Source organism: Glycine max, chromosome 14, assembly GCF_000004515.6.
Source record: "Glycine max cultivar Williams 82 chromosome 14, Glycine_max_v4.0, whole genome shotgun sequence".
Lineage (NCBI taxonomy): Eukaryota > Viridiplantae > Streptophyta > Magnoliopsida > Fabales > Fabaceae > Glycine > Glycine max.
In genome coordinates this window covers 2,410,239-2,425,184 of record NC_038250.2, presented here as the reverse complement: position 1 = coordinate 2,425,184, position 14,946 = coordinate 2,410,239, and the positions used below count along the sequence as shown (strand labels likewise).

At 32.5% G+C, this 14,946-nt stretch overlaps 2 protein-coding genes across 2 annotated transcripts; one reads left to right on the top strand and one right to left on the bottom strand.

Moving 5' to 3' along the window:
• The first annotated feature begins 1,610 nt into the window (after nt 1-1,610).
• LOC100786041 (DEAD-box ATP-dependent RNA helicase 53, mitochondrial) lies at nt 1,611-6,475 on the top strand. Its single transcript, XM_003545336.5, has 7 exons — nt 1,611-2,022; nt 2,170-2,297; nt 2,482-2,893; nt 3,154-3,252; nt 3,858-4,082; nt 4,866-5,027; nt 5,530-6,475. Exons 1-7 carry the CDS (start codon nt 1,693-1,695, stop codon nt 6,004-6,006), a joined length of 1,833 nt encoding a protein of 610 aa, XP_003545384.1. The 5' UTR covers nt 1,611-1,692; the 3' UTR covers nt 6,007-6,475.
• Nucleotides 6,476-8,567: 2,092 nt separating this feature from the next.
• Nucleotides 8,568-14,105, bottom strand: LOC100788699 (N-acetyl-D-glucosamine kinase). The gene is made up of 8 exons (XM_014767252.3): nt 13,758-14,105; nt 13,201-13,273; nt 12,644-12,791; nt 11,725-11,916; nt 11,245-11,373; nt 10,210-10,379; nt 9,478-9,611; nt 8,568-8,947 (listed from the first exon to the last, which is right to left on the bottom strand). Exons 3-8 carry the CDS (start codon nt 12,757-12,759, stop codon nt 8,879-8,881), a joined length of 810 nt encoding a protein of 269 aa, XP_014622738.1. The 5' UTR covers nt 12,760-12,791; nt 13,201-13,273; nt 13,758-14,105; the 3' UTR covers nt 8,568-8,878.
• Between the last annotated feature and the right edge of the window lie 841 nt (nt 14,106-14,946).

The following is a 14,946-nucleotide window of genomic DNA, read 5'->3' as shown; positions in this document are numbered from 1 at the left end:
CTATAAAATCTTAATCATAAAAATATTTTAAAAAAATTATATAAGTTATTATATTTTTCCAAGTCCTTCAAATTTCCCAAGAACTGTTTATGCTAAATTTAAAATCCTAATCTAATACGATCTAATGTAAAGCGTGTCATTAGTGTATTTCTGTAATAGTATATTTTTAAATTTATAATTTTCACATATTTAAAATGGGACATATTCTTATTATGTGTGTGTGGTTTTGTTTTTTTTTTTTTAAGTGAGACAAATATTTTTAATAAAAAACACTTATAAGTTATTATCGTGCATGTTACAAACGAAGGTCGTGCAACCTCTACCAACGTGGCTACCGATGTCTACCCATTTTTTTTTTCTAAAATGTATTTTTCATTTTCTCAAAATTTTTGGTATTAATTTTTTTCACAAAATTAAAATGTATTATTTTTTATTTTGAGTAAATCCAAACTTAAGATAATAAATTTTTACATTATTTTTTATATTAATTATATATATAACTGATATAAAATATGACTTTTTTTATTTAAAAAAAACATTTTAATTTTATAAGGATGAAAAATATATTAAAATTTTATATGAATAAATAATAAATATTTTAATATTTATGATGATCAAAAATATATTTTAACTTTTTTTTAAGAGATCGTAGTCCATCTGATTCATTGAAATTTGAGGATTTTTTTTATATATATAATAATAATAATAATAACTTCATTTTCACTGCTGTTTAGTGGGCTGGATGTGACGTGAATACGGATTATTGGGTCTAGTGATGGCCTTTGTTATTTGCACCCTGTCTCGCTAAGTCCACACACTATTATTGTTGATTTTTTTTTTATGAAAATACTTTTGTTTAAAACATGTTTCCATTGTGTATTTAGGAGTGTGTCACTCAGCACAATATTCTGTATTGCAACATCAACTGTTGTGAAAACTGGCATGTCAGATTCCTAAACCACATGGCAAATTATTGGGCTGCAACGTTATTATTGTTTCATTAATTAATATTATTACTTGAGGATAAAGATTAAAATCAAAGGTATTAAATTTTACATAGCCTAAAACAAATAAAAAATTTAAAGGATAAAGGATCAAATCAAGATAATTATATTATGGATGGATCAAAAATCTTATTGAAGCTTTTTTTTCTTATTTGAAATTTGTCTTATTAGAATTATCTACACATAAATATAAAAATTAACTAATGTTGAAACCAAAGTTAGATATAAACAAAATGAAAATTACGTAATTATTTTTATGTATAATATCATATTCGTTTCTAATTCCTCATGCGATTCATCTTTCACATGATTTTGGTTCTCATTATTTTTATATAAATAAATCTAAAGTAAGTTTTATCTCTTGAATAAATTGAAAAAAAAGTTAAAATAGTGCTAGAAAAATGATAAATTTTGTTGAAAGGCTAGCATGTTGTTAATTAAATAAATAATAGAAATTATTACTATTATTATTTTAATTTAGGGACTAATTTTAAAATAAATAAATCAAGAAACACAAATTCATCTCTAAAAAAAATGCAATAGGCGCACGGGAGCAGTAAGAAGACTCGCACACAGAAGATTGTTCCACCCGCCTAATATCTCCTCCATTTCTATATTCTATTCTCATAAAACCCTAAACCCCGAATTGCAGTGTGTAGGGTTTCCGTTTCCATATTCTCACCACACCATGTTAACCGCAATCCTCAGAAGAACCTGTTCCACTCTCTCAAGGCGCGGTTTCCCCGCTGCCTTAATCTCCGCCTCCACCGCCGGAAACCACTTCCGGCCACCCTCCGCGGCCTTTATTTCCAGAACCTTCCACTCCAACACTGGCCCCTTGAATTTCCGCTCCTCTTCATGTCACCGCGCAGAATACGCCGTCGACGATTTCCCTTACGAAGAAGGCTCCAAAGGGAACGCCGCCGACGAAGGCCTCGAGATCGCGAAGCTCGGAATTTCTGAGGATATTGTCTCCGCTTTGGCCAAGAAAGGCATCACCAAGCTCTTCCCCATTCAGGTCCGCTTTGCTTCCTAGAGTTTTCTCGTCGGTGCATAATATGATCCATGGTTGATAATTAACTCTGTGTAGTTTAGACTTTAGACGTTTAGTAACTTTGAGCTTCTGTTAATTTTTTAATTAATTAATTATTTTGTTAAATTGTAGAGGGCTGTGTTGGAACCTGCTATGCAAGGTCGTGATATGATTGGTCGAGCTAGAACTGGAACTGGGAAGACTCTTGCTTTTGGGATACCCATCATGGATAAGATCATTCAGTTTAATGCTAAGCATGGGTTAGTTCTATTCTTTTTTTTAATGATATCGTGATGCTTATGTTTCGCTATCACTTGAATTTGTAACTTGTTTCTCTGCGTGAGTTAAAGGTGGACTAGGCAATTGCTATTGGTGTGGATGAAATCATGGAAAATATTGATTTGTTTTTTAACTGTGCAAGTTTTTTTGTGGTTGATGTGGCAGGCGGGGGAGGGATCCTTTGGCTTTGGTTTTGGCTCCGACCAGAGAGCTTGCTCGACAGGTTGAAACGGAGTTCTGTGAGTCGGCACCTAATTTGGATACAATTTGTGTTTATGGGGGTACACCCATCTCTCGGCAGATGAGGGAACTTGATTATGGGGTTGATATTGCTGTGGGAACACCTGGTCGGATTATTGACCTTCTCAACAGAGGTGCTCTAAATTTGAAGGATGTTCAGTTTGTTGTTCTTGATGAAGCTGATCAGATGCTTCAGGTGGGCTTTCAGGAAGACGTGGAGAAGATCTTGGAGAGGTTGCCCCCAAAACGTCAGACTCTTATGTTCTCTGCAACAATGCCATCTTGGATAAAGCAGATTTCGCGCAATTACCTGAATAATCCCCTGACCATTGATCTTGTGAGTATAAAGTTCTATTTTAGGGTATTGGAGAATGCCTTTAAGCTGTTGTAATTCCGAGATATCGTTTAGTTAACTGGAATATGACTCCTCTAAAAAAATATAATGTAGAAACGCATCCTAGTAGATTAAGTTGTAGGGCACATGAACCTCATTGAGAAATAAGTTTATTATATCTAAATGTACATATAGTTTGTGCATGTGTGCGCAAGTGAGCACATGGTAGTTACTTTTTAATTGGAAACTTATTGGTGCTGTAGGTTGGAGATTCTGATCAGAAGTTGGCAGATGGAATTTCACTGTACTCCATTGCAACTGATTTGTATGTTAAAGCGGGAATTCTTGCTCCTCTAATAACGGTATGCCTTCTGAAACCATTATTTCTTGATTGCTAGTTCTTCTGATTAATGATTGTTACTATCATTTCTGTTTCATAAGAAGTAGGTTTTGAAAAAAATTATTATGTTATTTTTCTTGGCCCAATGGTAGTAGGGTTGGTGCCTTCTGACTCGAAGGTCACAGGTACAAATTCTAGAAACAGCCTTTCCGCTTGAGGCAGTAAGGCTGTGTACATCTACACTCCTTAGACCCAACTAGGTATAGCCTTGTGCACTGGGTCACCCCTTTTATATATTTTTAAGGGTTTACTATCTTTTTAGTTCCTAAACTTTATAGGATTTCTGTTTTTAATCCCTGAACATTTTTTACTGCTTTTAGTCCCTCAATTTTTTTCCGTCCCGACTTTTAGTAAAAATAAGGACGGAAAAATGTTAAGTGACTAAAAGTAAGGACAGGAAAAAGTCAATGGACGTTGACCAGTCAAAAAAAAGTTCAGGACTAAACAAAAATCCTAAAAAGTTTAGGGACTAAAAAGATAGTAAACCCTATTTTTATTTAGAAAAACTAGTTAAGGAAACTTCTTGCTGGATTTTTTTTTGTCTCCTAAAGATATATCCTTTGTTAGGAACATGCAAAAGGAGGAAAGTGCATTGTTTTCACTCAAACAAAACGTGATGCTGATCGATTATCATATACCATGGCAAGAAGTGTTAAATGTGAGGCTTTGCATGGAGACATATCACAAGCTCAGAGGGAGAAAACTCTTGCTGGCTTCAGAAATGGCCATTTCAATGTTTTAGTGGCAACTGATGTTGCCTCACGTGGGCTTGATATACCAAATGTTGATCTTGTGAGTTGTTTTATTTCTTTGAAATAGTTAAGTCGGCTGATCCATTGGAATTGTGTTTATTGTTAATTGAATTGCAAGAAAACTCTTATTTTTCCATGATTTTTCTGCTGCATATCAGTTATTATTACCGTTTTCTTCTCAATATATCTGAGATATTAATTACTTATGTAAGGACAAGGTATGCATATGATAACTCACTTGTCTCTGATTGATTACTTTTTAGAATGTTCTCTAATTAGAGTGGGATTCTCTACATTTCTGACTTGCATTTATTTTCATTAGATGTTCTGGCCATAGCTAGTATGTTTTTGAAATCAATGAATAGCTTCTGATATTTATGATGCTGCATTTCCTCCTAATTTTTTGAGCAAATTTGCTTTACAAAACAAATGATGCATTTTCAAAACTGGGCTTTACTCTTTCTGTGTATTGATGATATTATTAGGTATGTTTCCATATAGAACAACATATTTTAGCATCTGATTGTTCATTCTTATCTGCTTTCAGAGCTTTAAATGTTCGTTCATACTTTTTAGCAATGCAGCAATGCTTTAGGTGTATTCTTGCCACTGTTCTGTTCGTGGTTCTATAAATTTAGGACCTCAGATTTTATTTTGTTGCTTGATGTGTTATTGTTTTGTCTTTTGTGGTCTTTATCAATGTTCTATGCTTTACTTTGTTTAATATGTCATGTGCGTATGCAAATACTTTCATATAGAAAATATTGTTACCGTGTTATTCTATTTTTTATATGTGAAGTTTTAACTTGGTTTCCTTCTATAGGTAATACATTATGATCTTCCCAACAATTCAGAGATATTTGTTCATCGTTCTGGACGAACAGGTCGTGCTGGTAAGAAAGGAACTGCTATTCTTGTGTATACAGAAGATCAATCGAGGGCTGTTAAGCTTATTGAGCGTGATGTGGGCAGTAGATTTACAGAGGTGATCTCCTGGCATCCTATCAATTTCTGCCCTTATTACTGGAAGTTGTAGCTTGTTAATTAGTAATTTTCTCGTGATTGAAATTGAGGATAATCTATTTTTAATTACTAACAAGGATAGCACAACCTCCTGCCTTAAATCCCATCCTACCTGTTGAGATTTAAACCTGTGAAATCCCAAGTTATAGCAGTTGATGTTGAACAATTAGAGTTCCCATATAGAGACTTGCCCAAATAGTTTATTATTAGTTTGCGAGTCAGGTTGGCAGGTTACAACTAATACTGGTAAAACTTGAGTTACTGAAAATCTTAATTTTCTTTAGTATTATTGTATATCTAAGCTGCCAGTGAACTACTATCCAACAGTTATTACTTATTACTACTGTTTTTTTTATACTGTGATGTTTGCTCTCGTGCTAATTAAATTATAGGACAGTATTATTTATTTATTTATATATAATGATTAATTGATTGCTTTTTATTCATATATTCATGTTTATCAGCTACCACGTATTGCTGTTGATAGTGCATCAGTGGACATGGTTGGTGGCATGGGTGGTGGGCGATTTGGTTCTTTCGGAGGTACCAGGGATCGTCGATATGGTGATACGGGTTTTGGATCTGGCCGTTCTGGGGGCTACAGTAACCCTGGTTCTGGCCGCTCTAGCTTTGGAAATTCTGGTGAAAGGTTTGGTGGACAGAATTATAATCGTTTTGGTTCTGGTAATTCATCTGGTGAAATGAATAGATATGGTGGACCAAGCTCTGGTCGTTTTGGATCATCTGGTGGCTATGGTTCAGGTCAATCAGGAAGTAGATCAGGTGGATCATCCAGTGGGTCTAGGTTTAGTCGCTCGGATGATTTTGGGGGATTTGGTGGTTCAGATCGCTCAGGTGGTTTTGGAGATTTTGGCTCAGGTGAGCCTAGTGGCTTTGGTGGTTCTCGTGGTAGTAATCAGAACAATAGAAGACCTTTTTAACTTAATTAACATATATATAAAAAAATGCACCATCCTTATTTATGGTGGCTTAGTTCTTGTAGAGTTTGCTTCTGTCATTTCCTCTAAAACTTATAGGTTTCTTGGCTAATCCTTGTATTACTAAGGATTTTAGAAGACAAAAGTTCTACGGCCATTGGATTTTTCTTTTCTTTTCTGGGACTTTTGGCCCAGTCTCAGCTGTGTATTGTTCTTTTTGAAACTTTTATAAAAAAAGAAAAAAGGGAGGGCTGTATTCTGCGGCTTCCATCATCTGCCATGGCACATTACTTGTCTCTATGGGCATTACATCAGCACGGATAGTTTTAAAGAGGCAGCTGTATTTATATTTATGTTCCTTACAGTAGTAGTAGTTAAGGGAAGATCAAATGTCTTGGTAACCTGTAGTGTAGGGTGCTTTGCTGTTTTACTTTATACTAAAAATCTATTATGCAAGAAAATTCTCATCCAATATGTAATTTTGGTTATCAACAATTTGTTTTTCGCCCCTTCACCCTTGGTTACTTAAGGGGTTTGATTAAATAATTTGGGAATCACGTTGTTTAAATCCTGCCTTTCCTGCTGTTCGTATTTTGCCCAACAGTTGCTAGATTTCGTTGATCAACAAGGAAGTAATGAAATGTCTATAAAAATTAAAAAAAAAAAAAAACAGCAACAGGTAGCGGAAGGAGCATTATGAGCATTAACCCTGTACGTGAGAAAAAAGGAGGAAAGAATTGTAGAAATTTTACAAGTTTCATTGTTTGGTTGAAGATTGAAGGGAAAGTAGAAAATGTTGACTTTTAAAAATTCCATTTATTTTTCAATTTTTCTTTCCAGTTTAAAATTTTATTTTATTTTTCTCTTTCTTTCCTGTCATTTGAACGAAGGGTAAATGTTAGGGGAGTAATTCCTTATGCTTGGATTGGTGTTGCTTAATTAATTTTGAATTAAATTAATTTTGTAAAATTAATTTTGATTAAAATTGATTTTGAAGTGATGTGATTTATGTCTGAATTTTTTATTATAAGTTAGAAATAAAATTTAGTATTAAATTTTAGATTTAATATAAATGTTGTTTAAAGTTTTTTTAACTTAAAATTAATTTTGAAATTTTCTCTAACATGAAATCAAATATATAAAAATGTATTTAAAATTAATTTTAAATTCAGAATTAATTTTTACACGTTGAATCAAACACACACTTAGTCTAGCACTAAAGAAATACAATTCCATCGGATTTAAAAGATTTCAAACTCATTTTATCTTTTATGTTTTGGATTAGAATTTTTTGCATTATTAATATTCATATTTTTATATTTTTAATACTTTTTTAGAATGATAATATTATATGACGGGATGATTTAACCTAAAGTAACTGATTTCATGGGGTTTAGTTAGAGTACAAAAAGATTTTCATTCATTGCTAAATGGGATGATTTAACGTAAAGTAACCCCTACTTCTTCGGATTTTTTTTTATAAAAAAAGTAAATGTTTTATAATCCTAGCATATATTTAATACATTTTAAGTTGTTAAATATTATTATTTTCTGAATAACTTGTATATGACGTTTAGAAATTTCTAGAATTCTAATATTTCAGGATGCCTTTTCTTAAAATATAGTTTTTGAAAATAAAGTTTTCAAAACCAAATGTTAAAATTAATCTGAAGATAAACTTTATTAAAAATAATGAAAGTATTTTTTTCTATTCCAATTTCTTTCGCAGCCCATTCTTTTTTGTTATCCCGTATGATCTCCTTCACATAAATTTAATGATTGTCAGACAATACTTAAGTGCGCGAACTACATTCTAATAATCACTTCAGTAAACATGCCAACATTTTAAATTTAAGTAATTCCTTTTCAAATAAATTAAATAGAAACTAGTTTCAAACAAATTTTAACTAAAGTAAATTTAGCTTAAAATTGATTATAAACAATCTCAATTTATAATTTTTTAATGTATTTTTACATATTATTACCAATTTTGAGAATTTTAACTAAAGTAAATTTAGCTTAAAATTGATTATAAACAATCTCAATTTATAATTTTTTAATGTATTTTTACATATAGTTACCAATTTTGAGAATTTTAACTAAAGTAAATTTAGCTTAAAATTGATTATAAACTATCTCAATTTATAATTTTAATGTATTTTTACATATTATTACCAATTTTGAGAATTGGTAAACCTCTCCACATAGTCTTTACACACCTTAAATAATAGGCATATAAAAAATCTTAGAACGTGGATTAAAGCTTAATCACCCCTCAAACCTTAGACTTGATGCATGAATAACATAATAGATAATCTTTAAATAGATCTAGGATAAATTCTGATATGATCTTAGAATATGATTTTGAATTTAAGTCAACCCCAAAAGTCAGCTTATATATAGGGTAAAAATTATCTCTTATTTATATATTTTATCTTACATCTTATTTCTAGTCAATGTAGGACTTCAATTTTTTCTAATAAAAAAAAAACATTAAGATAAAGCCACGTTCCCTGGAATCACATTATACACGATTCCATTAACTGCCAAATTGCTAATCTTGATTCTCTAACAACAATTAATGATAATAAAAAAATAGCAGTTATACGACAATGAAGACACTTCTCTATTGTGTTTTATGCCACTATAAATTATTATATGACCTTAAGGCAGTGAAGGGGAACTAAGCCTTAGCACGTGCCATGAACTAAAATAAACAGATTTTGGATGGTACATACACTACATGGCGTATCATAGGTATTCACACTTTCGTCATTGTGTAATATACACTTTTAATCATCAAGAATTGCAAGTTGTCGTTTTCTTTTTCTTTCTATTTTTATTTTTTCCTCTCATATTCCACTTTCATCAATTGTCAGCCTTTGTCACATTCTTTCATTAAAAAATTCCAAGCTAACCATCCCGCACCAACAGCAGGCTCCACCTGTTGTGCAATAAACCAAAGATGTTAAAAATTGATTATTCATATTTAAAGAACATTTGAAAATTGATTATTAATGTCTGGAGCCATAATTTTAGTGGATGTTCTACAGAAAGTTGTTAAATTCCAAACAATATCTCTTCTAATTTCAAAATGTCAAATAGTTACCAAATAGAATTTACAGAAGAAGAAAAAAAGTAATTCTATTACCACTCACTTTTTCCCAAGCATGATTCCCAAGATTCCTCCATAATCAGTTTTTTTTTTTGTTACTTCTGTAGTTTTCCCTTTGTCACTTAGTGATGAGGGAACAAAAAAAACGGAACAATAATTGTTGACCTTCTCTTTTGTAACTAGTAACCAGAATGCATTAAATATAATCTGAATAACAGGGAAATGAGATTTGATCTTTTATGCAATTGTCTTAAAAAATGGTTACCAACATCTAAGGAAGGGAAGTGCACCATAAAAAAAGGCTGTACTAGAAATATAAAAGGCTACCTACAAAATTAAATGAGAAAAAAAATGCTGACCTTAGGTCTAATGGGAATTACCCCAGAAAAGCATATGGAAATGCAGTTCATTACTTCTTTTCCTATATCCCACCTCCTCCTATTTGCTTCAAGAACACCGCCAACCATAACAAGGGGAAAGGCACTCTTTCCATCTGCCAAAATTACAGACTACCAGTCAATGCACAATATTCATAACAGATGGAGAAAAGATCAAGAACCCGTGTTAATGATCCAAGGGTTTATGCCAAAGAATCTTTTATATTTTATAAGAATGTTCTAGAGGCCAACTCAACTAGTTCATATTTAGATCACATTATCAATACAAGATACTCTTAATTGTGCAAACAGCAAATCAATAAATTTGACTAAGAACAACGTTAAGATCCACATGCAATTGCAACATCCAGAGAACATATAATAATGTTTTATTGTCAGGTACACAAAATGCAGAAGAAAATGTTTTTCTCTATATCTATTATCTACAGTTTGAGAAATTCAGGGAAGCCCTGACCATCCCAAACATTATGAATGTCAGTTCAGCTTTCCAGCAATTCAACCTAAAACCAAATTGTTATCTCAGACCAGTTACATCACAAGTTTTATAACTATTTTCAGCATGTTACGTACATAATACATGAAATTCTACACTACACAACAAGACTTACAACATATATTTTTAATGGATATCTACCTATTATGAGTATAAATAATTTATGCACTAAAAAGAGATTTATTAAAATAGCACCTAACCTTCACCACACAATCCAAGTCTCTCTACAACAGCTTTGACACTTGAAGCTAGCTCTTGTACAGAATCTAGCAAGATCTTGTTTGCAACCTCATCCCCAGCCTCTGCACAGGTCACTACAACTGGAACAAGTGCAGCAATGCGGGCCCAAGGGAAATCTGCATAGGTCCACCTGAGCATAGCATGTAATGGAATAAAATCAAATTACATTGAGAAAATTACTTCCAACTTAAAATTTCTCATTTTTGAAATATATAAACTCAACTTACTTGCATTTTTAGAGTGAATAGACAAGGGACTAACTGACTGTCATTTTTTCTCTATGAAGTGCACAAAAATGGGATTAAAGAGCAAGTATAATGAATTAACAATCCCCAAAGCTTAAGCAGTTAGGTGAAGACACATGAATACATTTATATTACATCATTTCTAGCATGCTTCCTCCTGCAAGCAATGTTGTCAAAATTGCCAGACCACCCCCCTCCGGAATTTTTGCTTCTCTCATTCATGTGCTACTCTCTCAGTCTCTCCCTCTTTGTACTCTTGAATCTCTCTTGCTCCCTCACTTATTGATCTTTCTCTCTACTCTCTGCTTTCTGTTTTCATGTTCTGACTTTGGCCTTCTCTGTTCTTACCCGACTACATTCTGGTCTCTGCCTTGGATTCTGACCTCGGTCTTCGCAGTATCTACCTTGTGTTCTGACTTCAGTCACCTGAGACTTCATTCTGGTCTATCTCTCTGTTCTCTGTGTTTTAATACTTTCAGTATTTATTATGACTTGTATGTGAACTTATAGGTATTTATTTTCAATTTAAGTTGTTATTACAAGAATAAGGGTGGAACAGATCAAACTCTAAACTACTTGGTCATAGAGGCTTTGATACTGTGTTGGAACCAACAATTCTAAAATATTAAGCTGTAAGGTGAAGACACCAATGGTTTTTTGTTACATCTCAAACAGTAAGATTTCAATATACTAGTTATTTACTTCACCAAATATGTATGAAAAGAACAACTATACAACTAGCATATATACCCGATTAATGCTTCTGTGGAAGAAAGACCAAGCGTTTGTAAAATACTACTTGTAAGCATTGTACTTGGGCCACGACCATCATGGGCTCTTACTACTGCAGTTAGTCCATGCGCAGCTATTCCATATCCACTGCAAATAAAAGCAAACTTTCAATCAAGCAATGGTTGGAATCAAGTTGAACATTGAAATAAAGACCTTCCCCAAGGCTCTTTTTGATAGATGTCCTCATCATATTATGAGTGATGTCAATATATAAGATACAGAAAGAAAGAGCCTTTAAGAAAACTAAGGACAGATAAATTTACAAACTCAAAGCCCTTTTCCAGCTAATGGAATTCTTGGTCTCCATATTCCACCTTCACCATAAGCTCATTTTGGGGGCTAAAAAGTATAGAGGGTGTGTTACAGAAGAAATGCAACGAGGTAGAGAAACCGAGGGGAGTGATCATCATAGCCAAAGAAATAGTAGCAACGGATTACCTGCCCCAGTCCCCTAAGACAGGTCCAGCACCTGCAGCCCTTGCTTCTTTTCCATCCTCAGTAAACCCATATGCAATGCTCCCTGTGCCAGCAATTAATACACAACCATGAACTTTACCCATTGTTCCACTTGCTAGAGCAGCCACAGCATCATTCCGAACATATAATCTCACATGGCTTGGGAATATATCCCTGTTTAGATCAGGTCACAACATACTTCAATCTCTAAAATAACCAAGAAACTATAATGGAGATAAAATGAAACAGCATACTTAAAGAATTGAACCAGAAAAGTGTACAAATAAGCTAAAATTTAATTAAGTTTAAATACTGTATAGAGTTCCCTAATTTTATTGTGGTACTTGCTTCAATATATTACACATACTGCTTCAGCAAATTAAAAAAATGAAGAAATCCAGCATCATTCAATCTTATATAAAATTGAAAAAATGGAGTAAAACTTGTTATACAGGTAGACTTTAAAACAGCAGAGGTTACATTATCACTTTCCTTTACAGAAGTTGAGTGCTGTAATGATAGGATTAATTCAGTTTATGGACCGTATTTTTGTATTTAGGAAGAAAATTCTTTATCCTAATATTATGACAAATAACTTAAGAATTAAGACCCAGTTGTATGAATCAGAATTATCAACAACATTGAATCCACCGACTCCATATAATAGGGTACTATTGGAAGAGGTATTTCCTATCCCTCAGCAATTCAACATATTACAAAAAGTATCAGATCATCTCTCATTAAAGACAAAAAACACAGTACATTCATCACTTAAAAAAAGTAACAGATAATAAAATAAATAAATTTGTTTAGTTTCTTCCAACAGCAAAAGAGAAAAAATATCATGATATACTTATTATCCAAAAATAATAGAAGATACACTTAAGTAAAGCTTAGCAACCTAAGCCAACCGAGAATTCTTTGTTGATCTGTTGGATGGTTAACACCAGATACAGCCAAACAAACTGCTTGGACAAAAGATCGTTTTGAACCACACTTTGAAAGGGCATCTGCCATAACCTGCTCTATCGTTTCCCTTGCAGCAATTTCTGTAGAAGTGATTAATGTAACAACTAATAAGAACAATATCCTTGAAATAAGATCTTCACTCTATTATGACAGGTATAATTCTTTAAAACTGTTTAAGACATCAAAATTTGTTTGTTGTTTATGCACAAATTTAACACACAAAAACGAGCCAATGGAGATGCTACAGATGTTCCAGACAACAAACATAAGTTATCAGCAAATTTAGTTTTTTTGAGGAGAGGAGGATGGTTAAAATAAGAAATTCATTATTGTGAAATAAGGGAGAGAGCAAAGAGTGGAGATAACAAAAAAGGCACATCTAAAGACAAAAATACTGTTGCCAAAACTTCTTTAGAATGCCAGATAGAAAATCCTATCACAAGTATGTACCTTTTAAAGACATTTAACAACTCAAACCAAAAAAAGTACCATAAGATTGCAGCTTTTCCTAAACCATCAATCTCCAACAGCTTAGTTGTAGGCCATAATCTTCCGTGATTACCTTACATCAATAAAAGATTTGGCATCATAATATAACAAAATACCTACTTCCTCCGGTACAAGATATGTTTTGTTCGCCAAATTGTCTAAAAGCCATAAGCAACATCTTCCTAAGGTATGCAAAGTCAAATGTATATCCAAATCAAGGGGTCTCTCTTATCCTCCCTGTTGTCCCCAACCCACAAAGAAAGGGAATTGAAAAACACACACACTGAACCAACCAGGATGTTAATGCAAACAGAATCATTCAAAATGCCCAAACCCACTAAACATACTAAAACCCAACACCATTGTGATTGGAGCATCCAGCAACAGCCCTTGCAAGGATAGGGAGAGATTAGAGCTGAGAGTGAGAAAAGGGTATCATGGGCATGCAAATGCAGACAGTGGAGGTGGTTCCACCATCCAAGCCCAACAAGACACCAGTGCCACCATCTGAGACACCCATGTCATCCTCATACTCCTAGATTTCACCATTCCTGTACCTCTTCATCCCTGCTGCATCAAGGACCTCCTGATCCTTCTCCTCCTCATTCTCCGGCGTCATCTTTCTATTTCAAAATCTGAGGAGAGAGAGAAACCCAACGTTGACGGGAGAGAACGGACAAAGATGGGAGAATGAGAACAAAAGAGAAAAGGACTATCAAAGTCTGAATTTTTAATGATGGGTCTCGTTTTAAATATGCTAAAGTTTCAAACTTGGACGGACACTGCAACAACCACTCTCACTCTCTCTTTATCTCCTTTCGTAGGATTTTGATATCTTCAGCTGCAAAACATAACTAGAAAAGAGAAACAGAATAGAGAGTTGAGATTGTTTTTTTGCAGTTTCTGATCCGGGTTAGTGCTAAATATTTCTTATTGCTGATGTATTTATGATGAAAATGACATAACTTTCTTAATCTAAAAAAAATATTTATTTATTACAAAATTTAATTCATAATAATATAATATAATTTATACATTCAAAAATATTATTTATTATAAAATTTTAATTGTATAAAAAATAAGCATTTGATTTGTAGATTACATAAGCTAAAATACTAATTTATAATAGAAGTATATTGTAGTTTTTATAATATTAAAATTGAATATTTTAAAAACCTTTTTCTAACTTTTTAATAGGATAATCTGCAGCTATTAATTGAAGAATAAAGCATAATGTTTTTTTATATATTAAAAAAATTAGGACGAGAAAATGTTATTTCAGTTTAAGGAAATTTTCTAATCAATTTTAAAAACTACTTAAAAAATTACATTTATCTCCCCAGATACATGAGTTAGAATTAAAATTTGTAATTTGACAAAGGCAAAAATTTATCTTTCTTTTGATATGAAAAAAAGTAGGCATAATGCAATAATTTTTTAATTTTTATTTTACCTCTTTCACTTCAAACACATTTTTAGCCTTATTATCTTTATTATTTTGATTTAAAGTTGTTCATGCAATTATTTACTTATGTTATTTATATAATTTAAACCATATTTATATATATTTTTTCATCCCAACAATTTTTTCTTCTTTATCACTCACGTTTTGAATCGCATATATGTTTAAACGTTGGACTTTGTAACGTTACCATCTAAAATGATGTTTGATGTATATTAACATCAAAGTTATTACCTTGTATAGTTGTATTTATGCGAGGTACTTATACCAGTCTGGCAGTCTTA

Excerpts from the sequence above, each read along its gene's own strand:
- LOC100788699 (XM_014767252.3), bottom strand. The coding sequence starts at position 12,759 with ATGGCAGATGCCCTTTCAAAGTGTGGTTCAAAACGATCTTTTGTCCAA. Across the intron at positions 10,380-11,244 it reads TCCACAGAAGCATTAATCGG|GTGGACCTATGCAGATTTCC; the intron begins GTATATATGCTA and ends TGCTATGCTCAG. Across the intron at positions 9,612-10,209 it reads ACTTGGATTGTGTGGTGAAG|ATGGAAAGAGTGCCTTTCCC; the intron begins GTTAGGTGCTAT and ends TAATTTTGGCAG.
- LOC100786041 (XM_003545336.5), top strand. The coding sequence starts at position 1,693 with ATGTTAACCGCAATCCTCAGAAGAACCTGTTCCACTCTCTCAAGGCGC. Across the intron at positions 2,298-2,481 it reads CAGTTTAATGCTAAGCATGG|GCGGGGGAGGGATCCTTTGG; the intron begins GTTAGTTCTATT and ends TTGATGTGGCAG. Across the intron at positions 2,894-3,153 it reads ATCCCCTGACCATTGATCTT|GTTGGAGATTCTGATCAGAA; the intron begins GTGAGTATAAAG and ends TTGGTGCTGTAG.